Raw genomic sequence first — 27,586 nt, 5'->3', positions numbered from 1 at the left:
CCATGCCCCAGGCCCAGCACAGAGCAGGCAGGCTCCATGCAGGAAGAGGGTCTGTTCCCGCCGCACGTGCGCGCCCCTCCTCAGTGCCCTGCCCGCCCACCCCGCCCCCGCCCGCCTCAGGAGACCCTCTTGCACGTCCACGACACCATGTGCCCCCAGCCCGTCCTGATGGCTCCACCAGGCCCCGGACACTCCCCCCACCATCACCCGCGGGGACCTCCACTCCCAGACACGGGGCAGGCGGCATCCAGGACCCCGTCCTGTGCCCATCCTCCACCCAACTCGCCTTCCGTGCCCCCACCCGACATCCCCTCAGGCTCCATCTCCAGCCTCTTCTCTGGAACTGGAGGTCCCCCCACCGCTGTCTTGCAACCCTCCCCAGCAGCCCTTAATCCCCACACACGGACCCATGGTGTGTCCATCTGAGGAGCACAGGCCCCCAGCCCCTCTGCCCGCTCCTCACCCTCCGGACACCCACAGCCCACCGGGCAGCACGTGGTTACTCATCTCATCGCCCGTCTGTCAGTGCCCGCCCGCCCCCGTGTCAGGAGAACAGAGTCACCCCGTGGTTGGCACTGTCTCCCTGCCCCAGGACGGCCTGCTGGCCTGGCCCCACGCCGGCACCCTGCGGCTCCTCCACACTCGGGCACCCCCAAGTCAAGCCCCCCTCAGCTGTCACCTCTTCACAGAGGGGGCCCCCGCGGCCCCAACCAAAAGGTCATTCTTCCCAATTAACGGTAACCCCTTTCTCTGGATGATTGTCCTATGTAACATCCACCTCGACCTGGAACCACACACTTTTTTACCTACCAACGTCTCTCACCAGACAACACGTCTGGCCCATCCTGCAGGCCTCCCATCGAGAACACTGTCTGGCACGTGTCAGGCTCCCAAACTTTTTCTTGGCTGTGATGCTCCGCGTGCGGGATCTGGTTCCCCGACCAGGGACGCACCCCACGCCCCCCTGCACTGGGAGCACGATCTGAACCACTGGACCGCCAGGAAGTCCCTCTGGCTCCCAAACATGAACCCACAGCCTCACAGAGTCATCAAGGACACACACGTGGGCGCCCAGCCTGAGTGCCCTCACCCCTGTACTGACTCGGGGTCCTTCTCAACCACCCTCAGCAACGGGGAGGACTTGGGGTCCTCCCTCCAGTCACGATGTCCGGCGGGGCAGCCCCAACGCTCTACTGCCCACAAGCCCCTGGCACGCCCCGGATCACTTCCTGTATAAGTAACCGTGCCCAGAGGCTGCCCATGTGGAAGGATGCATGTGCTCGGAGGACAGCATGGAGCCTGCACCTCCGGAACAGGGAGGGGACAGTACGGGGAGGGGCCTCCCGAGGACACACAGGCCACGACTGCCCGGCCACGCTGGGGGAGACGGGGACCTCACCGTACTTGACGTCTGGAACCGTGACAGAACTCTCTGCGATATTGGTGGACAGAATGATCTGGCAAACAAACAAAAAGAGCAATCTGACTCGCTCACACGTATGGGAAGGCATCAGGCAAAGCGAAAATAAAGCAACTCAGAATCACTGAAAGGCAAAAACACTGGACTCAAATTTTAAATTTAGCCATTTTTCTATTTTACACAAAAGTCCACAATCGGTCAAGGGTCTCGGGGGTGAGGCGAGGAGGAGGAGTCAGTGCAGGGGGCTCTGCTCCACACCAGTGTGGGACCCTGGACCACTCACCTCATTCTTCTCATCTGTAAAATGGAGATTACAGCAATACCCACCTGATTATTTGAATTAATAAATACAGAATGCTCAGAACTGCTCCTGGCCTGAACTGAGCCCTCAGTAAACAGCAGCACGCCCTGCAGCACTGGCGTCTGGGCACTGAACACCTACCTGTGTCGGGCCGGCAGCACCACAATTCAAGGACAGACAGATATTATCATAAGTAACCTTCCTAACAGCTCTGCAAGGTGGTTTTATTGCCTCTACTTTCAAACAGTAAAATTAAGCCTGGGAGAAGCGAGGTGCCCAAAGGCACACACCTGCAAGGGACAGAGCCTCGCGTCATCGGTCCAGTTCCACACGTGCGCTCTTAACCCTTCACCTCTATGTAAAGGCACAGCTTTTCCTGGTGGACTCGCTCTCAGGAGTCTGGTGGAGTCCTCACCAGAAACCCAGGCTCCTTCGCACAGCAGGCGCACAAATGCAGTGGGCAAGCAGCGGGGCGAAGACAGCTCTCCTGACCCCAGACTCGGCAGCTTCAGGGGCCTTGGAATCATCCGGGGGCGCAGAGCACAACAGACTCAAGGCAGAGGCCCTGGGAGGGCCGCAGCGCCTAAGAGCCCTGAGTTGCTGGCAAGGCCTAGGCTGCCCCAGAGACTCAGACCCTCTCCTGGAATCAAAGGGGCTGGGCTGCACGTTCGGGGCCCCTGATGATCTGAAGCCACACTTGAAGGGCTGTGATAAGATAATCCCATCACCCACCATAAAGGATTAAAGAAATGCTCTTAAGCAGGATCAAGAGTGTGGGCTCTGACCACAATCTCCAGGGCAGTGCCAGGGACAGAGGCCCGGAGCCCACGAGAAACAACGCCCTGAGGCTGGGGAAATAACAAACCTTAGCAATCTGACTTACAAAACAAAGGCAAAATGAAATCATACACCTGGCTCATCAGCACGCACGCGTGTGGGCGACTAACCACCAGCTACAGAGCCCGCCACCCGTTGGGCCACCACGCTCTCATCAGCAGGGTCTCTAAGGAGAAGGTACTCAGAGTGCAGAACGGGTACCCCAGCCATCCCACCTTTCTGTACCCGGGCACTGGACTTAAAAACACGTTGTTCTGTTCCTCCAAAGTCACACTTGAATGGAGTGGATAGACCTGCAACCTAGAAAAGAAGTAAAAGAAAGAAAACATCCACAAATGGAAAATATATACGAAAATGAGTAACTACTCACTAAGATAATTAAAACGATTGAGGGCAGAAACAACACAATGCTTTACAAGTAAAACTCTACAGGTTATCATTTTAAACGCACCTTTTATGAACCATGTTTGTGAGAAGTTCGTGCATATAGTTTATTTCACCCAGACCTAGGGAAGAAAGATAGTGGAGGAGAAAAAAAGAGATTTGTATTCATTTCTAAAAAACAACCTTTAAGACGACATCTTTTTCAAAGATGGTACTACCAATTCATTTTAGTTGACTTTTTTATCCTCTTCACCTAAATACATCAGTATTACAAGTGACAAGTATGCAACACTGTTTTTGCTGTCGTTCAGTCACGAAGTCGTGTCCAACTCTTTGCAACCCCGTGAGCTGCAGCACACCAGGCCCCCCTGTCCTTCACCATCTCCTAGAGCTTGCTCAAACTCATGTCCATTGAGTTGGTGATGCCAGCCAACCGTCTCTTCCTCTGCCGCCCTCTTCTCCTCCTGCTCTCAATCTTTCTCAGCATCAGGGTCTTTTCCAATGAGTCGGCTCTACCAGTACTCACAACTGAGAAGAAGCGTATTCTTCCAATGCTTTCCTTTCCCCAACAGCGGCGCCTGTGAGTGCTGGCCCTATGAGTAGCTTCACATTTCCTGCCCCTCCACTGGTTTTCCAAATGCCTTACGTTAATTATGCAAAAATCTTACAATCAAAAACTAATATTTAAAAAGTATTGGTCACAAAGATGTGCTACATCTTTTTTATTAGGTTCAGAAATGCTCATTGATATATATAAAGTTTGCATGTGATTTTGCCACATCCTGAGTTATCAATATTTGAACCTCTATGGGTTGAACTGTGTGTCCCCAAAAGATGTGGAAGCCCCAACCCCAGTGCCTCAGAATGTGACTTTATTTGCAAATAAAGCATCACTGCAGATCTAATTAGTTAAGAGGAGGTCACCCTGCAGAAGACTGGGCCTTTATCTCAATAGGACTGTTGTCCTTGTAAGAAGACGCACACGCAGAAAACACCGTGTAACGGTCAAGGCAGGAGGAGAAGTATCAGAGCCTCGAGCCAAGGGCGGGCCAAAGACTGCCTGCCAGGAGGAGCAGGGAGAGGCCGGGGAGGAGTCCAGCCGGAGCCTCAGGGGGAGCAGGGCCCTGAGACACTTTGATTTTTACTTCCAGTCTCCATAACAGCCAGAGAATAAATGTCTGCCATTCTAAGCCTTCGTTACAGCAGCCCTAAAAACTCTAACACAGAACCATTCCCAAAAGATCAATCAATGAAGTGAGCATACTGTCAGACCTGAACTCACATAAACATGTAACAGAAAGACAACAGACTCAGCAGTGAGGTGTCACTCGCAGACAGCCTGCTCCGGTGACGTTCAGCGGCGAGGAAGCACGCACCTCGCGTCGGGTGTTCTAGGCGCGCGGCCCTGGCTCCACTCCGGCCCTTTCTTCCCACAACGTTACGCACACAGAAACCTCTAACAAGTATTTATATGGGCAAATGCAGCTCCACTCCACTGCCAGCCGATGGCTGTCTTCTGGATACAAAACTAATCAGTAAATACAAAACTAATCCATACCAACTTAAGCAAAACGTGATCAGCGCTTTCAACCCACATGCTGTATTCCAGAGTAAAATAAGTTACCTTTATTCATGCTTTTTGTTCTCCACCAAAACTAGCACAAATACCCACATGTTCTATGTATTACTTTCCAACAACAAGAAAGATACATGAACTGTCGTAAGTTTCATCAAGCTATATCACTTGATTAAAAAATCATTAAAAAAAACCATCACGTTGAAAAAGTACAATTTTAACATAAATTAATCTTGTCAAATTAATAAAAGATGCTTGCTCCTTGGAAGAAAAGCTATGACAAACCTAGACAGCATATTAAAAAGCAGAGACATTACTTTGCCAACAAAGGTCCATCTAGTCAAAGCTATGGTTTTTCTAGTAGTCATGTATGGATGTGAGAGTTGGACCATAAAGAAAGCTGAGCGCTGAAGGATTGATGCTTGTGAACTGTGGAGAAGTTCAAAACTGTCGGAGAAGACTCTTGAGGGTCCCCTGGACACCAAGGAGATCAAACCAGTCAATCCTAAAGGTTATCAACCCTGAATACTCATTGGAAAGATGGATGCTGAAGCTGAAGCTCCAATACTTTGGCCTCCTGATGCAAAGTGCTGACTCATCAGAGAAGACCCTGATGCTGGGAAGGACTGAAGGCAGCAGAAGGGGACGACAGAGGATGAGGCGGTTGGACGGCATCACCGACTCGACGGACATGGGTTTGAGCAAACTCTGGGAGTTGGTGTGAAGGACAGGGAAGTCTGGCGTGCTGTAGTCCATGGGGTTGCAAAGAGTCAGACACAACTGAGGGACTGAACTGAACTGCACATTGTCAAGTATCTTAAACAGATTATTTTCTCAAATACTGAAGAGAAAAGAACTTGAGGACTACCTTGATTATTTTCATGGTATTACAATAATGACGTTATTATTAATAAACTTTAAATACAGTTCAGTTCAGTTGCTCAGTCGTGTCTGACTCTTTGCGACCCCATGAATCGCAGCACGCCAGGCCTCCCTGTCCATCGCCAACTCCCAGATGGATGACAATTACCTCAAAAATAGCAAACTTAACATAGCCGGTTTTTTCCCAAAGGGGGTCAGACTGCCCTCAAAAATAACATTAAACTCATTATTAATGTTTTTAGCAACACAAAGGGTTATAGTAAGAAGTCAAACTAAGAACCCCATCCATTCCCATCCCCAGTGTCCCACAGTAAACCCGCTCTACAAATAACCATATTTCACCATATGTGCTAGACACAAACCAGCCTCCATCCTGAGCACGATTCCACATCATGGAAGGACGGCACTCACCTGGCAGAAACACCAGCACGCTGCTCCGCTCTGACAGAAACGGGCTGCCTGACGGGGTCTTGGCCCTGTTAACAGGTGAGGTGCACAAACGTTAGTCAAGGTGAAGCAGCCGTGGTTTTTTAGGGTCCTGGTAGTGCAGGCTTCTAACCGTGAGAGGCTCTTACCTCCAGGTCACCCCCTGCAACGTTCTGTCCTTTATGTAAGACAACACGGGGCCCCAGGACGGGAGACACAGCCCAAAGCCCCACAGGGAACCAAGAGGCCTCCAGCCTCCTGACTACTTTGTTCCATTAAAACTCATCATCAGCAAAAGTCTTTGATGTTTAGTTACTGTAATCTAGACCCTCAAAATACAAGAGATTTAGAAAAACTATTACAAACAAAACTTAAACTTACAAGGAATTGAAACAATTATCATTTTTATAGACCAAGATCTCAAACCATCCCCTGGCCTCCTGCCTCCATCAGCCCGTCTACTTCATGTGAACTCAGAAGTCTGATTCCTCCACAAACCCCCGCAGCCCGCCCGGGTGCCAGGCCTCCTGCATGCAGGCTGGCACAGCAGCGAGACAGTCCGCTCCCTGCCCTGCTGACACCCCAGCTGGAGAGACCTACAAGAACAAGAATGGGAACCTTCAGCTTGGCAACGAGAGCATGACAGGAACGGGCAAGGCCACAGAGCTGCAGCCACTGGGCTACCCCCTCACCCCGCCTCCTTCTCTGTGGCTACTATTCCCAGGAATGGCGGGGACTGTTGTTTCTTGGCTTTTCCAAGAATTAAAAAAAAAAAAAAGATTAGAGTGGAAATTAATGAAATAGAGAAAGAAAAGCAACAGAAAAACAAAAACCTAGCTCTTTGAGAAGACAAACTGACAAATCTACCTACTTTGACCAAAGAAAAACAGAGTCCAATTACTACAATCGGAAAGGAAAGAGGGGCTTCCCTGGTGGCGAGGTAGATAAGAATCCATCTGCCAATGAAGGGGACATAGGTTTGACCTCTGGGGTTGGAGGATTCCACATGCCACGGGGTAGCTAAGCCCATGCGCCACGACGACTGAGCCCACGTGTGGCAGCTACTGAAGCCCATGTGCCTGGAGCCTGTGCCCCACAGCAAGAGAAGCCTGCACTCACAGGAGGAGCCCGCGCTCCGCAACCAGAGACAGCCTCAGCATAGCCACTAAGACCCCACAGCCAAGATGAACAATTAATCAAGCTACTTTCTGTTAAAAAATAAAATAAGGTGCTGCTATTAAAAAAAAAGAAATGAAAGAGAAGACATCACTGCTGACTTTACAGAAATGAAAAGGACTGTAAAGGAGAACCACAAACAACCAAAAGCCAACAGATTAGAAATGGACATGAAATGGACACAGTCCTAAAAGACACAAACTACTGAAGCTGATCAAAGGAAAACAGATAATCGAGCAGGCGACGCCACTGGATGGAGGGCTGTGGGCAGCGCCACTCAGGCTCCCCGAGTCCACAGAGCCTCACGCAGCTTCATGAAAAGGCAGCCACACCCCTTCACGGCAATCACACCACAGGGTATGAAAGACCAGGACCGCAACTGGAGGTTAACCAGGCAAAGATACATTTACCTGCAAGGAACGGCTGAATCAAAAGGTTCTCACCAGAATAAGAGAAGCCAGAAGATCATGGGAAAATATCATAAAACATCTGAGAGAACAATAAAAATGGGTGCATTTGATATATGTAAATTACGTATCAATAAAGTTATTTAAACTAAAAATTAGAAAAAGTACAAGTAAGGAGAGAAAGAGCAACCAAATTTCACACTTAACAAGACTGTGTCTCTCAAATGAGAGTGACACGCTTTTAGCCACATAAAAACTGAGCTTTACCAGCAGACTCAAACTTCTGAAGGACATGCTTTGGGAAGAATGGAAACAATCTAAGAAAGTCTAAGATGAAAGAATGATGCATAAAATGACGTGTATTTGAGTAAGTGTAAACACATTGATCATATAAAAATAACAAAAAACTGCGGGAGCTTAAAAACAGTTAAAGTAGTCCTCGTTTGCACATAAGCTGTACTTTCCAACTTGGGTGCCAAGCACTGCTCAAGCCCCAGCGCACACGTGGTCCTGGCACACCCCTGGCCCTGTTGCCGGAGCAGCGGAGGAGTCAGGATCCAGACAGACGCAAGTGCAGTGTCGGCAGGAAATCTATTCTGAAGGCACGGAACACGGCTGCCCCCCTCCATAGCAAGAGGGCAGGACAAACACCACCTTGATGCTTCCTGCACATTCACACCGCACAACCACCAACTAAAGAGAAGGACTGTGCGTGCCTCGGGCCCACAGAGGACAGCCTTCCCAGAAGCCGAGGGCGGCCAGCACGAGGAGGTGGGGTCCACATTCTGCTGGCCGTTCCAATATGTAAATGGTAAAAGCTTTAATGCAGTGCAGTATCGTGAAAGACTCTAACCACACCTGTAACCTAAAACTGCCCATAAGGGAAAATACCTTCTAGGTTTCAAAGAGCCAGTCAATGAACAAGCGTCTGGATGACAATGGGCGACTGCTTAGAATCAGGAATAGAGCTTTGGGATAAATGGAATCAAAGGCCAAGAAAGCGTTCGACAGCCTCTCCCACGGCATCCTGCGAGTTTCACCTCGGGCGTGTGGGGCACGACCTCTGCGTGTCTGTCTTCAGCCTACAGTTTCCAGCTTGAAACCTGTCAGCCCTAAAACTGTACTTAGTATGATTTTTAGCTACTTTAAAATAGAAATTTCCAGTAAAACATTTGTTAGATACTAACTTTAATTTTAAAATATACAGAGGGACCACTGAAAAGATATCTACAGTTAGTATTATAAAAACATTAAAATGCTTCATAATGAACAAAGACTTCCCGATCCCACTGAAGTTCACTGCCCACTGGAGGATCTCTTACCCACTCTCTTTCATGTCCAAGTCATCAAACATCTGAATCAGGGAGATGGCAACCTCATAGACAGCCCTGGTTATCACTGGCTCCTCCAGGAGGTGGGGAGAAAGCTAGAAAGAGGAAGAAGGGAAGCTGGAATACCAAACAGGCTCACCAAGGGAACTCGTAACAAATACCCCAAATGAACACGGTATCGCTGGCAGCCAGGGTCTGGGCGCCTGCTAAACAACAAGCCCCGAAACACAGCCCCCACCAGCACCGCCCTGACCCGTCGCTGGAGCAGTGGAGCAGCCAGGGTGCACACAGGCCGAAGCCCATCGCCGGGCAGGACATCTGTTCTGAAGACATGGAAAAGGTGCTCCAAATGCCCGCAGAGCCAAGAGGAGCCTCCCGTCCCCTCTGTCAACCGCCCTCAAGAGCCGAGGACTGAGCTCCCCAGGAAGACCACCAGAGCCAGGGAAAGGCAGCAGTTCGTCTGCACCGGTGACAGCAGCCGCTGTATCACAGCCACCAAGGCTCTGGGGGTGACTAGACTGCTCTCAGTTGGGTTAGCACAGCCAGGGAGCCCAGGCACCTTAAAACTGCCCTTCGGGTGGCCTCTCCGGAACACTGGGGTTCAGCCACACCCAGCACCCCCGGTGAGGTCAGGACCACCGGTCTGAGCTGACAGCGTTCACATGGCAGAGGCCGTCACTGGGAACGCATCTCCCCAGAGTATCCACCATGACATCGTATCACAGTTTCCCTAAGATCTATTTTATAGCCGTGCTGCAGTTTCTCACCAAGAATAAGAAGGCTTTTTTGTTGAACAATTTTACTTATCAAGTACTGTATAAAAGACATAGCATTTGTTTGTGTGCAGAACACATTAGAAAAAGACTTCAGGAGAAGTTAGCTACAAATACAAACTTTTTTCCAATTTTTAGAGTAAATTAAGCCAGTTACTACTTAAATAATCTGTTTCATTATTACAATTCTACTAATGTAAGTATGACAAATTATCTTGTTTAGTCAATTAACTCTGAATAAACATTCTTGATGTTTACCTTAAGCACTCTTCTACTTTACCCAGCCACCAGTACTTACCACACTGCTGCTGCTGCTAAGTCGCTTCAGTCGTGTCCGACTCTGCGTGACCCCACAGACAGCCTCCTACTGGGCCCCTCTGTCCCTGGGATTCTCTAGGCAAGAACACTGGAGTGGGTTGCCATTTCCTTCTCCAATGCATGAAAGTGAAAAGTGAAAGTGAAGTCGCTCAGTCGTGTCCGACTCTTAGCGACCCCACGGACTGCAGCCCACCAGGCTCCTCCGTCCATGGGATTTTTCAGGCAAGAGTACTAGAGTGGGGCGCCATTGCCTTCTCCACTTACCACATTACAGCCATACAAAGAAGGTATACGGAGAAAAGGTACACTCTTCAAACCTCCAACAGTAACATCCACACCCGACTAGAGCTGCTTTCCTACAAACAAGCTGTGGGAAAAGCATAGCGCTGGCTGCCGAGGCCTCACTGAGCTCCAGACTCCAAGCCCGGGGCACCCGGTGAACGGGCTTCTCCAAGCCCGTGCGACGCAGGTGCCAAGGACACAAGCGGCCACAGCACTGGCCCAGCTGCCGAACCTCAGCCTCCATGTGCACAAAGGAGACCCAAAGAGACACAGTCCCGGGCCTCCCGCTGCTAGCGAGCCCGGGGCAGGCAGGCAGTGCCTCCTGCAGAGGGCAGGAGCACTGTTGACCGCACCACAGTCAACAGTGTGGGAAGCAGCGGGCAGGAGCACAGAGGCAAGCGTGGATGCTCACACAGGTGCAGCCGGGGCGACTCCATCTGCCCCCAGCCCCACCACATTCCCGGACCATGACCCTCGGCAGAGTGGGGCAGAAGCGCCCCTGTCTCTGTTCCCAGCTGAGGTCCAGGACCCTGAGTGTCTGCCTCCATCTGAGACGGCCTCACCCCGGCCTAGGCAGCTCCTTGAGGAGGAGAGCAGGGCTCCTGTGAGTGAGAGACTGAGCAGGTGGGGGAATATGGATGGACGGGGGAGCAGAATATGGACAGGGGAGGGTCCAATTTTATCCTGTTTCATGTCATCCTGCCAAAATGACCAAAACAACAGAATGATCTCTGTTCGTTTCCAAGACAAACCATTCAGTATCACAGTAAACCAAGTCTATGCCCCAACCGGTAATGCTGAAGAAGCTGAACGATTCCATGAGGAGCTGTAAGCCGTCCAGAACTAACACCAAAAAAAAACAACGTCCTTTTCATCATAGGGGACTGCAATGGAAAAGAAGGAAGTCAAGAGATACTGGAAAAACAGGCAAGTTTGAGTTTGGGCTACAAAATGAAGCTGGGCAAAGGCTAAGAGAGTTTTGCCACGAGAACGCACTGGTCATAGCAAACACCTTCTTCCAACAACACAAGAGATGACTCTACACATGGTCAATACGGAAATCACATTGATTATATTCTTTGAGCTGAAGATGGAGAAGCTCTATACAGTCAGCAAAAACAAGACTGGGAGTTGACTGTGGCTCAGATCAGTTCAGTTCAGTTCAGTCGCTCAGTTGTGTCCGACTCTTTGCGACCCCAATGAACCACAGCACGCCAGGCCTCCCTGTCCATCACCAACTCCCAGAGTCCACCCAAACCCATGTCCATCAAGTCAGTGATGCCATTCAACCATCTCATCCTCTGTTGTCCCCTTCTCCTCCTGCCTTCAATCTTTTCCAGCATCAGGGTCTTATTCAAATGAGTCAGCTCTTCACATCAGGTGGCCAAAGTATTGGAGTTTCAGCTTCAACATCAGTCCTTCCAATGAACACCCAGGACTAATCTCCTCTAGGATGGACTGGTTGGATCCCCTTGCAGTCCAAGGGACTCTCAAGAGTCTTCTCCAACACAACAGTTCAAAAGCATCAATTCTTCAGCGCTCAGCTTTCTTTATAGTCCAACTCTCACATCCATACATGACCACGGGAAAAACCATAGCCTTGACTAGACGGACCTTTCTTGGCAAAGTAATGTCTCTGCTTTTGAATATGCTGTCTAGGTTGGTCATAACTTTCCTTCCAAGGAGTAAGCGTCTTTTAATTTCATGGCTGTGATCACCATTTACAGTGATTTTGGAGCCCAGAAAAATAAAGTCTGACACTGTTTCCACTGTTTCCCCATCTATTTGCCATGAAGTGATGGGACCAGATGCCATGATCTTCGTTTTCTGAATGTTGAGCTTTAAGCCAACTTTTTCACTCTCCTCTTTCACTTTCATCAAGAGGCTCTTTAGTTCTTCTTCACTTTCTTCCATAAGGGTGGTGTCATCTACATAGATCATGGACTCCTTATTGCCAAATTCAGACTTAAATTGAAGAAAATAGGGAAAACCACTAGACCATTCAGATATGACCTAAATCAAATCCCTTACGATTATACAGTGTACATGATAAATAGATTCAAGGGATCAGATCTGATAGACAGACTGCCTGAAGAATTATGGAAAAAGGTTTGTAATATTGTACAGGAGGCGTTGATCAAAACCATCCCCAAGAAAAAGAAATGCTAAAAGGCACAATGGCTGTCTGAGGAGGCCTTACAAACAGCTGAGAAAAGAAGAGAAGCCAAAGGCAAAGGAGAAAAGGAAAGATGTACCCATCTGAATGCAGAGTTCCAAAGAATAGCAAGGAGAGATAAGAAAGCCTTCCTAAGTGACAATGCAAAGAAACAGAGAAAAACAATAGAATGGGAAAGACTAGAAGTCTCCTCAAGAAAATCAGAGACATCAAGGGAACATTTCATGCAAAGATGGGCACAATAAAGGACAGAAATGGTATGGACCTAACAGAAGCAGAAGACATTAAGAAGAGGTGGCAAGAATACACAGAAGAACTGAACAAAAAAGATTTTCACAACCCAGATAACCACTATGGTGTGGTCATTCTCCTAGAGCCAGACGTTCAGGAGTATGAAGGCAAGCGGGCCTTAGGAAGTATCACCAGGAACAAAGGTAGTGGAGGGGATGGAATTCCAGCTGAGCCACTTCAAATCCTAGAAGCTGATGCTGTGAAAGTGTTGCACTCAATATGCCAGCAAATTTGGAAAACCCGGCGGGTGGACACAGGACTGGAAAAGGTCAGTTTTCATTCCAATCCCAAAGAAAGGCATTGCCAAAGAATGTTCAAACTCACACAATTGCACTCATCTCACACGCTAGCAAAGTAATGCTCAAAATTCTTCAAGTGAGGCTTCAACAATACGTGAACTGAGAACTTACAAATGTTCAAGCTGGATTTAGAAAAGGCAGAGGAACCAGAGATCAAACTGCCAACATCTGCTGGATCACAGAAAAAACAGAATTCCAGGAAAATATCTAATTCTGCTTCATCGACTACACTAAAGCCTTTGACTGTGTCAATCACAACAAATTGTGGAAAATTCTTCAAGAGATGGGAACATGATACCACCTGACCTGCCTCCTGAGGAACCTGTCTGCAGGTCAAGAAGCAACAGTCAGAACTGGACATGGAACAACGAACGGGTTCCAAATTGGGAAGGGAGCACGTCAAGGCTGTATATTGTCACCCTGCTTATTTAACTTCTTTGCAGAGTACATCATGACAAACGCTGAGCTGGAAGACACACAAGCTGGAATCAAGATTGCAGGGAGAAATATCAATAACCTCAGATATGCAGATGACACCACCCTTACAGCAGAAAGCAAAGAGGAACTAAAGAGCCTCTTGACAAAGGTGAAAGAGGAGAGTGAAAAAGCTGGCTTAAAACTCAACATTCAAAAAATGAAGATCATGGCATCTGGTCTCATCACTTCATGGCAAATAGATGTGGAAACAGGGACAGTCTTTATTTTCCTGGGCTCCAGAATCACTGCTGATGGTGACTGCAGCCATGAAATTAAAAGACGCTTGATCCTTGGAAGAAAAGCTATGACCAACCTACACAGCGTATTAAAATGCAGAGACATTACTTTGCCGACAAAGGTCTGTATAATCAAAGCTACGGTTTTTCCAGGAGTCATGTATGGACGTGAGAGTTTGGCCATAAAGAAAACTGAATGCCAAAGAATTGATGCTTTTGAACTGTGATGTTGGAGAAGACTCTTGAGAGTCCCTTGGACTGCAAGGAGATCCAACCCGTCCATCCTAAAGGAAATCAGTCCCGAATATTCACTAGAAGAACTGATGGTGAAACTCCAATAGTTTGGCAACCTGATGCAAGAGCTGACTCACTGGAAAAGACCCTGATGCTGGGAAAGATTGAAGGTGGGAGGAGAAGGGGACGACAGAGGATGAGATGGTTGGATGGCATCACTGACTCAATGAACGTGAGAGTGAGGAAGCTCGGGAGAGGGTGAAGAACAGGGAAGCCCAGCGTGCCACAGTCCTTGGGGTCACAAAGAGTCAGACATAACTGAGCAACTGAACAACAAGAAACACCCTCCTCCCAAATCCCCTCAATGGACTAAGCTGTGTTCCCGGGCGGTGGGCGTCCTCCAGAAGGAACCCACGGGCAGGCCCAGGGAGTGGGACCCACTCTGCTTCTGGCCCAGGTGCAGGGCACGGTGGCCACAGCTCGTCTCAGGGCACGGTTACATTCGTGAACTTCCTGGGGCAGGGTTGTAAGCAGTCTTGGCAATTAAAACAAGCTGAAAATCAAGCATGAGAAAGACTCTTCAAAAGACCCTGGAGGGAACCACAAAGTTAGTAACAGAACAACCAGGAGGGCTTCACGGGCCACAGGAAGGGTCCATTTCCAGATATGTGGTGCCAGCAGCATCAAGAATCAGAGGGGGGCAGGCGATGCAGGCCCGAGTGCCCCGGACCTCGCTAGGCGGTCGCTAGAGATGCAGGCGAATCAGGCATGGTGCCAAGCAAGCAATGCGAGTTGGGTCTGGCGAAAGCTGTGAGCAGCAGGGCACCGAATCAGGGGTTTCTCAGGTGAGAGACTCAGGGCTCTTTAAATGTGGACAAGACGCTGGGAAAGGGGTGGGGAGCAGGGCCGTGGATACGCTGAGGCCCCGAGGAGGTGGGAAGGGATGGGACTGACACTCGGAGAAGAGGCTGCCCCCCCGGGAGGGTCTCGCGTAGACTGCACAGCGAGGGACCACGACAGCACCGGGCATCTCGGTGAGAAGACCATGTTAACACGGGTCCTCTGAGTCCAAGGGTTAGGGGAGAAGCTACATGAAGCACGTAAAAATTAATCCAGAGCTATGCCTTGCGTGTCCATTCACTCAAAGAGTAACTGACAGTGACCGGGAAATGTAAACACAGCCGGGCCCGGGGTCCTCCCAAAGGAGCACGACCCAGCAGCCCTCCGGGGCTCACACCTGGGTCCAGGCCTGACCCCTCCTCAGCACGACCAGGAGGAACCGACAGGAGCTAGTGAGATTGTGGTCAGCAGAAGAGAGTGTAAAGCTTGTCTACTCGTATTCCAGAACGGGTCAGACAAGGCGCGGTGCTCCAACATTATAAACATGGGCATTTTCCCTCCATCCTGAATACGGGCTGCTTTAAGAGACTCGTGTCCAACCACAGACCAGCAAGGAGAGGGGAGAATGTCCCCCACTCTGTTCTACCTGGGTTTGGGTGTGACACACAAAAGCAAACCTAGTGTGCATGCACACACACACTCACTCGGGAAAAGAAAGAGGACGAAGGAAAGGAGGGGAGAGGAGTTACGGGGAGCAGCCGGGAAGACGTCCTCGGCCAGGAGGTCCGGGTCCCCTCAGCAGGGATGAGCCGCGCCCTGGTCGCCGTGTGAGAGTACCGCACTGCTCCCAGCGGCCCTCTGCCCCGAGGCTCACAGTGAAGCCCCAGTCTGATGGGAAAAGCACCTGAAAGCCTCCAGCAGTGGGGCCTGCTGTCCGACCCCTGGCCGCTACTCCTACAACCGTCAAGGTCATCAAAAACAAGAGGAGCCTGAGAAGCTGCCACAGCCCAGCGGAGCCCAAGGAGACATGACAGCTACATAAACCCAATGTGGGATCCTGGAGAGAAAGAGAGCATTGGGAAAACGAGTGAACTCCAAACAAGTCAAGTTTGGCTCACAGTGATCCACCGTGTCAGCTGTTTGTTCTGACAGGTTCAGGGTTTTTTTTGAAGTGGTACAAAGCAAATGTTATCTGTACACTCTAGGTAATGGATACACAGGTGCTCACTACAGAATTCTTTCAACTTTTCTGTTTTGAAATACCGTTGTTTTAAAAGTTGGAAGAAAAAAGAAGTGCTACATTCTAATGGTCATCACTGGCCTCCCTTTGACATAATCAGATTTGACAAAATACATCTTCTAACAGTAGATGAAGCGTAGTCTGCCAACTCACTGTAGTAGAGACTGCTTACTTTAACATTACAGATGCTTTTAATAGAAGTCAAATTCCTCTAGAGAGCGACTTGGCAGCATCCATCAAAATTCCAAATGCACACACGTCCTGTGAGCCACTCCTAGGAACTTGCGCTGCAGGAGGGCTCATCCCACACAGGGCTCCTCAGAAGCAGTGCTTCACCCCGACCCCAGGGGTGTGTGGGTCCTCACAAAGGGGTGGGGGTGGGAAGAGCCCTGGTGGGCCCACCTGCGCCTAGCGGGTCAAGGCCAGCAGACATCCTGCAAAGCAGCGGACAGCTCTCGCCAGACAGAATTACCTGCCCAAAGTGTCACCGTGCCGAGGCCAAGAAAGCCTGGTGTACAAGACACGCTTTCAGATGTGCAAAGATGTTCTCTTTGGCACTGTTTTTCATAAGAAAAGATCAGAAACACCGGAAAGTACTTAAATGAAGATAATCTTTAATAAATGCACCTCAATGTTCACAGCAGCACTGCTCACAGTAGCCAAGACACGCAGGCTCCTGCGCGTCCACCAGCGGATGAAGCGGCGGAGAAGGCGGGGCGCGCACACGAGGGACTGCCACTCGGGCACAGAGAAGAAGCAGATGGCGTCACTTTCAGCAACACGGATGAACCCAGAGATGATCACACTAAGCAAAGTAAGTCCCAAAGAGAAAGACACGCATCGTGACATCACTTACAGGAATCTCAAACGTGACGTAAATGGACTTATTTACAAGCCAGAAACCGACTCACAGACACAGAAGACAGCTTTATGGTTACCAAAGAGGGAAATGAGTGGGGGGTAAATTAGGAGTTTGGGATTAGCAGACACAAACTCCCACACACCAAGTAAAGCACAAGGCCCCCCTGTGGAGCAGAGGGAACTGCATGCGATGTCCCGGAACAAACTACGATGGAAAAAATATAAACACACACACACACACGTGTAGTGTTTGCATTCAACGCACACACCTCTGCACATGTGAAAGTGTATGTTATAGGCCAGGATTTCTTTACAATACTGCAAGTCAACTACACGTCAGTAAATAAAACAAATATTTATATTCACATAAAAGAATGTTATACAGCTCTAAAAAGGGAATGAAGAAATCATACAATGATAATGTAAAAAATGTGCAAAGTTAAGTGAAAAATAGCAAGATGCACATGGAGTGAAATCTATAAAAAGAAAAACGATAAAATTCTATAAAAAAGAGAAACAATGCATCCATACTTGCTTCTGTAGGCACAAAAATGTAATGGAAGGATCCAGAGAACTGCTGACAGCTGTGTCCTCCTGTTGGCAGGGAGCTGGCAGACAGAAGACGGGAGGAGGAAGGAGCTGCTTCGTACCTGCAAATACTTGCCGGTCTTCCGACCCTAAGAATGTATGCCCACGCGAGAACGAGCGCACCATGCCTGCGGCTTCTCACAGGAACGGGTTACCGTGCTCAGTCCCCACAAGGCGGTCTTCGTTTAGTTTACAGCAGTACAACTTACACTAGAAACTTTAACTGAAATAAAGTTACCACCCACCCCCAGCTGAATCTACAGTTTTGCAGTGAATCAAACTCCTACATTTTATTCTTCAACGAAGTGTAAAACAAGTCTGAATAATTTTCACCAGGATATACAATGTGAGGGTTTATTATGCTCACAGTTTATGACAACAAACCCAGGCGTTTCCTTCCTCTTATTCTTCTCCAGGCCCATTCCACACCATCGCCCTGCTCCAATTTTAAGCTCCAATAGAGGTTTGCAATTGTAGCTAATGAATGCAGATGTGATCAAATACAAAAGTACATTCCCTGTAAAAGAAACAACGCGTTCCAACATACCCTGCTGTGATGAACGTGCTCCAAATCGTTAAGATAATACTCCTCAATTGAGAAGGGCTTTCCTTCCACTTCAAAAACGTAAGCTGGGCTCATCTTGTTCTGAACGGGAACAGCAAAGTAATCTGCAAACTCTCTGCAGTTGATGGTGGCTGACATGAGGACAACCTAGAGGAGAGACCGTTGAGAGGACAGAGTGACACCGACGGCAGTGGCGACCGGGAGGCTCGCTAGAAGGCCAGGCTTCTCTTCTTCCAGGAATTCTCAAAGCTTTAATTGAATACTCTGACTCGATCTCCAGTGTAATACAAATTCTTACAATCTAAGAATGCTCAGAGATGTCAACTTTTACAATTTCTCTTCAATTACTTTATCAAGTGAGAAACTACACTTCTCCAGTCAAGCTCAATTACAACTATTTACCTAAAAGGACACTTTGCATCAGAGAACTAGTTCAGGACAGAACAAGCTCTAGACGGTGTGTTCCAGAAAGCTGAGGGAGCAGAGCAGCAAAGGGGAAGAGGACAGGGGAGCCAGGAAACCTTGACCCTAAGCGGAGAAACGGGAGGCGCCCAGCAACCAGTCCCAACCGAGTGGGATGGCAGAGGCTCGGGGACTCCCTGCAGGTTTCAGTTTTGCCAGAAAGCAAATCTGGGATGATATCCTGAAGAACTCAGCCGTGAATGCCAGAAGCAGCATGCGCAGCCCGCCAGCTGTGCCCTGGAGATGGCAGCAGCACCATGCAGGGTCTCCACCATCCGCCAGGCTCCAAAATGCTAAGCGGGAGGCAGACACAGCTGTCTGCTGACAGTATTTCTGAAGTCTAAGTCTTTGCAGAAAAATAAAAACTTTACACAGACATTATTAATACATTTACTGGGCAGACAGAAAGTCTGTATTTCCCCTCTGATGTCAGATACAAAAGGTCAAAACCCCACTGACCAAGCTCACTCAGAAGCCAGGCTCTGTGAGGCACTGTGGGTGCTCTGAGTGGCCCCCAGGGCACACCTGTCCCAGCAGAGGACTAACGCGTCTGCCGGAGCCGCCAGGCTGGGGCGCTTCAGGGCTTCTGTCTGCCTGAGCGCGAATGGGCACTGCTCACAGCCACGGCCGGCCCGGGCCGCCCCCGCCTCCCGGCCCTGCACCCTCCCCGCGGCTCTCCGCTCATCCCCACAGACGTCTGCTCAGCAGCCTGCCCTGACACCTGCTTGTCCGGGGGGCCCGGGCTGAGTCTGGGCAGCCAGCGGCGACAACAGGGTCTGCAGGCGGGGGACGGCACAAAGCCGGGGCCCTCTGGAGAGCTGGGTGCGGGGCGGAAGCGGGCCCGGAAGGCCCATCTGCCCAGGCTCCTCCTGCATCTAAGGCCCCACGGCAGCTCTCTTTTTAAAAAGGAGTAAGGGAGGAAGTTTCGAGAGTTTCAAAACACTTACTACAAAGCCATACAGAACTTGCCTTCTAGTTTCTTAGCCCAACTACATACACTGTTACAAGGCTCTATATTCAGAAAGCATACGCTTCATATATTTCTTAATAAATCACGACAACACTGACACTGACAAGCCGCTTCCCACTGCGCGTGTGACCAGTACCAAACTCCGGAGCACCGTTTTCAACAGTGTGGTAGATTTTTTAAAATTCACCAACACTCTTAGCTCTTAAAAAGTAAAAAAAAAAAAAAAAAACTGTAATCAAGTTATTATCTTACAGTAAAAAATTAGTCTTAAAATGACAATCACGGGTTTCCCTGGTGGCTCCGTCATGAAGAACCCGCCTGCCAATGCAGGAGACATGGGGTTCAACCCCCGATCCAGGAAGACCCCACATGCCGTGGAGCCACTAAGCCTGTGGGCCCAACTACTGAGCCTGTGCTCCAGAGCCCAGAACTGCAACCACTGAAGCCTGAGCACCCCAGAGCCACGCTCCCCAACAAGAGAGGCCACCACAGGGAGAGGCCCGCACGCCGCAGCTGAAGAGCAGCCCCTTCTCGTGGCAACTAGACAAAGGCCACACAGCACGGAGGCCCAGCGCAGCCAAACGTAAACAGATAAACAGATTATACTAAAAAGCAACTGTCGAGAAAGGTCTGGTTCTGCTGATTCTCTCCATCTTTCGAAGGTCCTCTTAAGCAGGGAAAGTGAGAGCCTCTCAGTCGTGTCTGACTCTTTGCAAAGTCCATGGGATTCTCCAGGCCAGAATACTGGAGTGGGTAGCCTTTCCCTTCTCCAGGGGATCTTCCGGACCCAGGAATCGAACCAGGGTCTCCTGCATTGCAGGCGGATTCTTTATCAGCTGAGATATCAGGGAAGCCTCTTAGGCACTAAGTCAGCCTCCTGCAAACCTTGGGTTCTACTTCCTCGGCGCCCACCAGGTGAGACTGTGACCCTCCCAAGGCTGATGTCCCCACCCTGGAAGGTGGGGAGGGAGGAAAGTCTCCCTAAGCCGAGAGATGGAACACGTGCAGACAAGGTACCGTATGGTCTAGCGGGCACCCGCTTTGCAGAGACAGCAAGTCCTCCCACAGCCCTTCCCATGGTGAATGACTGCACCAGCCACCACCGCTCCGGGAGACTCCTGCATAGCAGAGCTGGGCTGACCTGTGTCTAGACTGCGTAGTAATTATAAACCCTCTGCTACTCTGGTCAAGTTCGTGTCCTCATTCTTCCTGTTCAGATAAAATGTAAATAACGTTGGCCATTCCCACAGACTTTTGGTTAGCTCCTAACACAAGTCTCCTATAGAAGTAGGGCACATGACCACTAACCTCAGTGCGACTCAGTGTTGCTTACAGAACGGAGATGACAGAGTCACATTCCCTCCAGCTCTGGTTTTCATTCAGGCCAAAGTTGTGCTCTAACACCCAGCATTTCATTATTTTCTGCAGCCTGGAGAATATTTTACAATTTAATGCAACCTAACAACCAAAAACTCTTCCACAGTCTGATCCTAAGAGAAGGTCCTCTGGCCAGCTTCCTAGCAAGATCTGGAGGACTACAGAGACAATGATTTTAAGAGTCACTGCTTTCAACCGTTTCTACTGAACAAAACTGCATGATAAATCTTAACCCTGAATATTTCAGTTACTCACGAAATCAACTTTACCTTCACAAAACGTGAATTTGTTCTTAAAAGTTTGCGGACAACTAGCAACAGGAAATCCATTTCTTCAGTTCGCTCGTGTACCTACAAAATAAGAAGGGAGGCCCCCACGGGGGGAGGCACCCGTCAGTGCGGAGTGACCGGGGGTAAGGGGCTCACCGCCGCGCCCAGGGCCAGGGTCAAGGCTCCGCGATGGACGTCACCACTCAGCCCCTAAACCAGGACGTGCAGGAGAGGCATGTGGGTCACTGTCTCCCCTCCATCCCCAGGGTTCCCGGTAGGGCCCAACTGGCATCCGGGCAGGGGCACGTCTAGCATTCTCAGCCCCGCCCGCTCAATGCCAACAGCGCCCCCAGTCCCCGACACAACACAGAGCAGCCTCCCGTGGCCGCCTCCAGCCCACGGCCCTTGCCCCGGGCCCATCTGCACTGCGACCGGAGCAGGTGTGCGGGGCAGCAGGCCGCCTGCCCGGCAGGGCGGGAATTAACAGGAGGCCTGGGAAGAGCTGGCTTGGCAGGAGCAGGCAGGGCAGGGCTGGGGAGGAGCAGAGGGCAGCAGGGAGCCTTGCAGGAGCGTCTGGGACATGGGGCTTCAGGGCCCCAGGGGAAACTGCCCCGAGCAGCCCCGCTCAGACAGCAGCCGTCCAGCCGAATGCCCCCACCCCGGGGACTGCCCACCCTAGCCGTGCCTACCCCCACCAGCTAATGCCAAGGGCTGAGTCACGTATGGGGCATCTCAGACTGAGCCAGGCTGCCCCGGGCACAGGGCACAGGGGATTCCTCCCTGGGCCATGTCTCTGCCGATGCGGAGACAAGCTCCTGAGTTTCAAAGAGGGAGGCCCCTTCTCCGCAGGGCGAGAGACCCCACTACTGCTTCTCTGGCCGGACACCTTAGCAACCTAACTCTCGTTCTCTCACCAAACTCAGTGTTGAGAGCAGCTCCTCAACACGAACATGCTGCCTTGGACTTGAGAAGCAAAAACAAAGGCTCAGTGAAGAGCCCCAAGGGGGCCCTCCTCAGTTCCGAGGCCCCCGGCCCCCACGCCATCCTGACGAGCCCCCACAGCTCAGACTTCACACAATCGCTTCTCCCACTGCTGGAGGCCAGGCTGCCCCTCCAGCCCGAGGACCCACTTGGCCCTCCACCCCAGGGTCCCCAGGGTCCTCTCCCCAACCCCAACACCTCAGCAGACATCTGTCCCCCCAGCAGAGAGGTTGAGAGCAGAAACTACAGCTTCTCCAACTTTATGACCTCAGCACCTAATGAGGCAGGTACTCTACAGATGTTTACTGAATGAATGATTCACCTGAAGTGAGTTTATTCTCTTTCCAGAGCTAAGAAGTTAAGGACATGACCATTCCATTCCCTGCTTGTTTAACTTATATGCAGAGTACGTTATGCGAAATGCCAGACTGGATGAAGCACAAGCTTGAATCAAGATTTCCAGGAGAAATATCAATAACTTCAGATATGCAAATGATACCACCCTTATGGCAGAAAGGAAAACTAAACAACCTCTTGATGATGGTGAAAGAGGAGAGTGAAAAAGCTTGCTTAACACTCAACATTCAAAAAATGAAGATCATGACATCCAGTCCCATCACGTCATGGCTAATAGATCAGGAAAAACGGAACAGTGACAGACCTTATTTTCTTGGGCTCCAAAATCACTGCAGATGGTGACTGAAGTCATGAAATCCAAAGATGCCTGGTCCTTGGAAGAAAAGCTAGGACAAACCTAGACAGAGTATTAAAAAGCAGACACATCACTTTGCCAACAAGGTCCATCTAGTCAAAGCTATGGTTTTTCCAGTAGTCATGTACAGATATGAGAGTGGGACCTTAAAGGCTGAGTGCCAAAGAATCGATGCCTTCTAACTATGGTGCTGGAGAAGACTCTTGGGAGTCCCTTGGACTGCAAGCAGAGCAAACCAGTCAATCATAGAGGAAATCAACCCTGAATATTCACTGGAAGGACTGATGCTGAAGCTCCAATACTTTGGCCACCTAATGCAAAGAGCCAACTCACTGGAAAAGACCCTGATGCTGGCAAAGACTGAAGGCAGAAGAAGGGGTTAACAGGATGAGATGGTTGGATGGCATCATCGACTCAATGGACATGAGTTTGAGCCAACTCTGGGAGGTGCTGAAGGACAGGGAAGCCTGGCGTGCCGCAGTCGATGGAGCTGCAGAGTCGGACGCACCGAAGAGCGGCAGCATTCCATCTCCAGCCGCCTGGCTGCCTTCACATCACCCCACACAGCACAAACAATATTCTTTGTAAACATAAAACCTCAGGCCTATCCAAACCTGTTCATTCTTTAAGCAAAGTTATCACAGTGCCAAGTGACAAGATGCTCCCGTGGGGGCAAGTTCCCGCAGAGTGCAGCTGACGTGTTCAGCTACCATCACGCAGCTTCAGGAGAGAATGAAGCCAATACCACAGTGCACACAGGCTTGCCCACATCATTCAGGTGTGCGTGTGCAGAAACACCTCCTTACACAGTCAGAAAGATGCTGGATCCACAGAGATAAACAGAAGCGTGAGCAGCAGAGACTCTGGAGTAGGTTACCCAGGGTGAGCCTTGCCATGCCACCTGGAGGCCTGAGTGAAAGGCTCAGTGACTAACGGCGACTCCTGTGAACTTTATCATACTGACACCACCTTTGGGCACACCGCCTAAGTTTGATTTCATCACCACCTAAAGACACTCAAAACTGCCAAAAGTCGTGAAGAACATATGAACCACACTGCACATCCCACTGTAGTGCAAAGAACAACAGATGCCCCGCATGTCCCTGTCCCAAATACCCGCGAGTGCCGCCAAACAGGCAGGCGGACACGACCTGGGAAACGCACCCACTCAGCTTTACCTGCAGTACCAATGGAAGAAATTCTCACACGCTGCGGGGTGGGAAGTCACTCTGGCTTATACATGACACGGCTTGGACTTCACACTAATTAGAGCAGCCGTGTGTTGTGACCCGGCACACGGGCTTTGTGTATCTTCTTTGTCCACTAACAAAGAGGATGCATTTCAAAGTCAAAACGGAGTAACTGCAGTTCAGTCATCCAGGGTGGAGCAGGGTGCCCACTGCGGACACGAGTCCAGACTGGCCCTGGAGCCCCGAGGATCCGCATGTCCCTGACTGTACCGGACTCCCGGCCTCCACCCGCTTTCTCAGATGCTGTCTGCCAGCAGCAACGCCATGGCCTCAGGCCTCCGCTAGCTCTGCAGCCGTCCAGCCCCAAGCAACCCCCTAGGACCCTTCCTTCTCCCCGGCTCCGATCCTAACTCTTGACAGCAGCTTGCGTTACGTTTCTGTCTTTGCCTTTCCAGGCCCCCACCTTGTAGCCCAGAACACAACTCAAGTGTCTCATGAATCTGGGTCTCCCGGGCAATCGGCATCAGTTTGGCTCAAAGAGCACCCTTCTCTATTCCTGTTATAGACTATTTACTCATGATTCCCGCAGACAGCACGTTTCGGTTCCATGCTGATCACACACGCACCAGGACAGTGGGGAGACCTGCCCAAGAGGGCCTCGCAGAGGCCCTCACTCCAGCCTCCGTCAGGCGCTCCAGCGCCACCTCACGGCCTCCCACAGATCCCACTTATCTGCTGTTTCCAAGGCCTCAAGAAACCAGTGAAGCTTCTCGAGGCATAACTACTGCTGAGGTTTAAAACTCCAGAGTCTAGGGGGAGTTACTTCCAGAGCTCGTGGCACAACTGTTTGAACACAACATCACTTCACCTCAAAAAACCCTAGTTTAACATATAAACAAAATTGGGAATCCCCTGGAGGTCCAGTGGATAGGACTCAACACGCAGTACAGAGGGCACAGGTTCAATCCCTGGTTGGGGAACTAAGATTCCCCACAAGCCCCACGGCACGGCTAAAAGAAGATAGAATAAAGTCAAATCAAATTAAAATATTCTATCCTTACGGAGAAAAGTTGAGACAGCTAAGATTGGCACAAGAAAAGGGTTCACAGTACATTATTAGGGATTTTTTTTTTTAGAAAAGTGAATAGATTAATATCTATTCATTTTCTTAAAAGATGTTTTTATTGTTCTTATTGTTCTTGTTTTATTAGATGGAAAGTATCTGTAAGGTGCTGAAAACACCTACAGACAAGTAAAGTTCTTTTAATTGTCTGATGTGGCTAATACTCCAAACCAGGGTCAGCAGGCGTTCCCTGTAAAAGGCCAGAGGGCAAATATGTCCAGCTTCACGGAACAAATGGCCCCGTCCCAACTACCCATCTCTTCTGCAGTAGCCTCACAGCACTCATAAATGCAGCAAAACTGTGTGCCAACAAAACTTTATTTACAGAAATGGGCCAAATTTGGCGTGAAGGCTGCAGTCTGCCAACCCCTGGTCTAAACAAGGAATCTCTGCATTCTCCTCAACCTCCTCACCCATGTTTTGGAAGTAAGAGCAAAGGATAAAAAGAGCCAATCAACTTGCATGAGTAGAATAAGCTGATATAGACTCAAAGAACTTTCTGACACTTTATAAGTAACTTGTACTGTGTTCTCTCATCAAATGAAAACAGAGCGTAAGAGCAGAGCACTTACTTCATCAATGAAGACGTGTGTGAACTCCACCAAGCTCTTGGCACTCACTATCTTCTGGAGCAGGACTCCCGTTGTCATATAAATTAACTTGGTGTCTTCTGTCGCTATTTTTTCCAACCCTACCTACAATTGGGGAAGGAAAAAAAAGAATTTTCTATTTAAATGATTTACATTTAACTACAAAGAAAGCAATGTTAATTTCATAATGAAGGTAAGAAAGGGAACAAAAAATTATCATATAATGCAAAAAATATAACAAACTAACAAATTCTCAAATTGATTTTCCTTCTCCTTCTTTGGTGGTGAGGGGAGAGACTGGCTTATCTAGTCATACTGCCCATATCATTTTGATGTTGAGATGACTATATATGAAGACCTCTTCAACATAAAGATATAATTAAAGATAAAATTATAAAAGCCATGAGTCTGAGAATTCTCACTTCTTTTCTGTTCAACTGAGAAAGAAGTTAAGCTATTTTCAAGAACTTCTGATTTTCACTATTTTCGAAATTATGCCATAATTCTGCTCCATAAGCAACTGATTGCATCTTCTCTCCCAGCAGAAAATAAATCACATCCTATCATCGACTTACGTGAAAGACAAAATGACCAAGGAGAGACACTCACCTGGTAGCCCACCAATCCACCCAAAACCCAGCCGCGCTCTCTGCTGATCCAGCGGGCGATGCTGCTGGCCCCAATCTTGCGCGGCTGGGTGACCACGATGTTGCAGTAGGCGGAGCGCTGCAGGTAATGGTCGAGGACGTACTGTGGGAGCTGGGTGCTCTTGCCACTGCCCGTGGCGCCGTGTATGATCACCACGGAATTGCTTTCGATCAAAGAGATGACCTGGAATGGCACAAGAGTTCCTTCAAAACTGCCACAGATTTAACAATGATGCAAAGTGTTACCTATGAACCGAAAGCTTAACCTCAGAAGACTTTCAGGATTTCTTTTCTCTTCACCCTTACAAGTTAAATCCTTAACCTAACCACCTAAACCTCACAAAAGGGACACAGGTTACTAGTGGTTACTGCACTTGATCTGACTGAGCAGGAGCGAATGGCTACAGAAATCCAGGCCAAGTTCACTGCCCCCTGGGTCTCAGCTTCTTCATCCATAAAAATGAAAACACCAGACTGAATTTCTAGAGCTCTTGTTAAGTCTAAATTTCTATTATTTTTAAATTGTGTGATGAGCCTCCATCTAATTCTACTGAGAAATATGAAAACACAGCTGTTGTTACACACAACAAATGTACCCTCAGTTCTCACTTGAAATTCTTCAGACACACTTGAAAACAAGTAACCCCCACTGCTCCACAGACTGTATGTGCAAGGCTCCAGCGCTGACCCAGCTACCACCCCTCCCACCCCACCCAAAACACCATTCGGTTACCCAGCGATCCACCCCTCCCACCCCACCCAAAACACCATTCGGTTATCACTCGAGTCATCAAAATGGTCAGGGGATGCAGATTAATTTTAACGTTGGCCTCTTAAAATTAATAAAGCATATAAACTCTACACAAGTTGCATGATTCAATCTAACACAAAGCAAAAATGAATTTAGAACATATACAGTTTACTGTCATCTGTAACCATTTCTTCCATTAGTACAGTTAATTACGATTTCAATACATCTACTTTTAACCAGGTTTATGCCTTGCTACGTCACTTCAGTTGTGTTTGACTCTTTGCGACCCCACAGACTGTAGCCAGCCAGGCTCCTCTGTCCATGGGATTCTCCGGGCAAGAATAGTGCAGTGTGCTGCCAGGCCGTCCTCCAGGGGATGCTCCAGGCCCAGTTTCTTACATCTCCTGCATTGGCAGCCAGATTCTTTACCACTAGCGCCACCTGGGAAGCCCAACCAGGTCTAGTAACACGTAACTAATTAAAAATGCAATCATCTTCCTGCTGTATTGCCTGACATTGTTCATAAAATGATATATCAAGGACTGATCAATAACCAGGCAACACAAACAGCCAGTGTATAAAGGAACCCCAGTG

At 49.4% G+C, this 27,586-nt stretch overlaps 1 protein-coding gene across 2 annotated transcripts in view; it reads right to left on the bottom strand.

Annotated features, from left to right (window-relative positions):
* Positions 1-27,586, bottom strand: part of TDRD9 (tudor domain containing 9) — a 110,354-nt gene that overhangs the window by 56,948 nt on the left and 25,820 nt on the right. For both annotated transcript variants that reach the window (XM_061395511.1, XM_061395510.1), the window contains exons 4-12: positions 26,204-26,425; positions 25,577-25,699; positions 20,999-21,079; positions 17,903-18,067; positions 8,732-8,835; positions 5,812-5,876; positions 3,010-3,064; positions 2,774-2,858; positions 1,400-1,457 (exon numbers count right to left, since the gene is read on the bottom strand). In XM_061395511.1, the coding sequence (XP_061251495.1) occupies positions 1,400-1,457; positions 2,774-2,858; positions 3,010-3,064; positions 5,812-5,876; positions 8,732-8,835; positions 17,903-18,067; positions 20,999-21,079; positions 25,577-25,699; positions 26,204-26,425 (958 nt within the window). The remainder of the gene's footprint in view (positions 1-1,399; positions 1,458-2,773; positions 2,859-3,009; positions 3,065-5,811; positions 5,877-8,731; positions 8,836-17,902; positions 18,068-20,998; positions 21,080-25,576; positions 25,700-26,203; positions 26,426-27,586) is intronic.

The sequence above is a fragment of the Bos javanicus genome, chromosome 21, assembly GCF_032452875.1.
Source record: "Bos javanicus breed banteng chromosome 21, ARS-OSU_banteng_1.0, whole genome shotgun sequence".
Lineage (NCBI taxonomy): Eukaryota > Metazoa > Chordata > Mammalia > Artiodactyla > Bovidae > Bos > Bos javanicus.
Note: the sequence above shows the minus strand (reverse complement) of the source record. Positions and strands in the feature narration are given on the sequence as shown.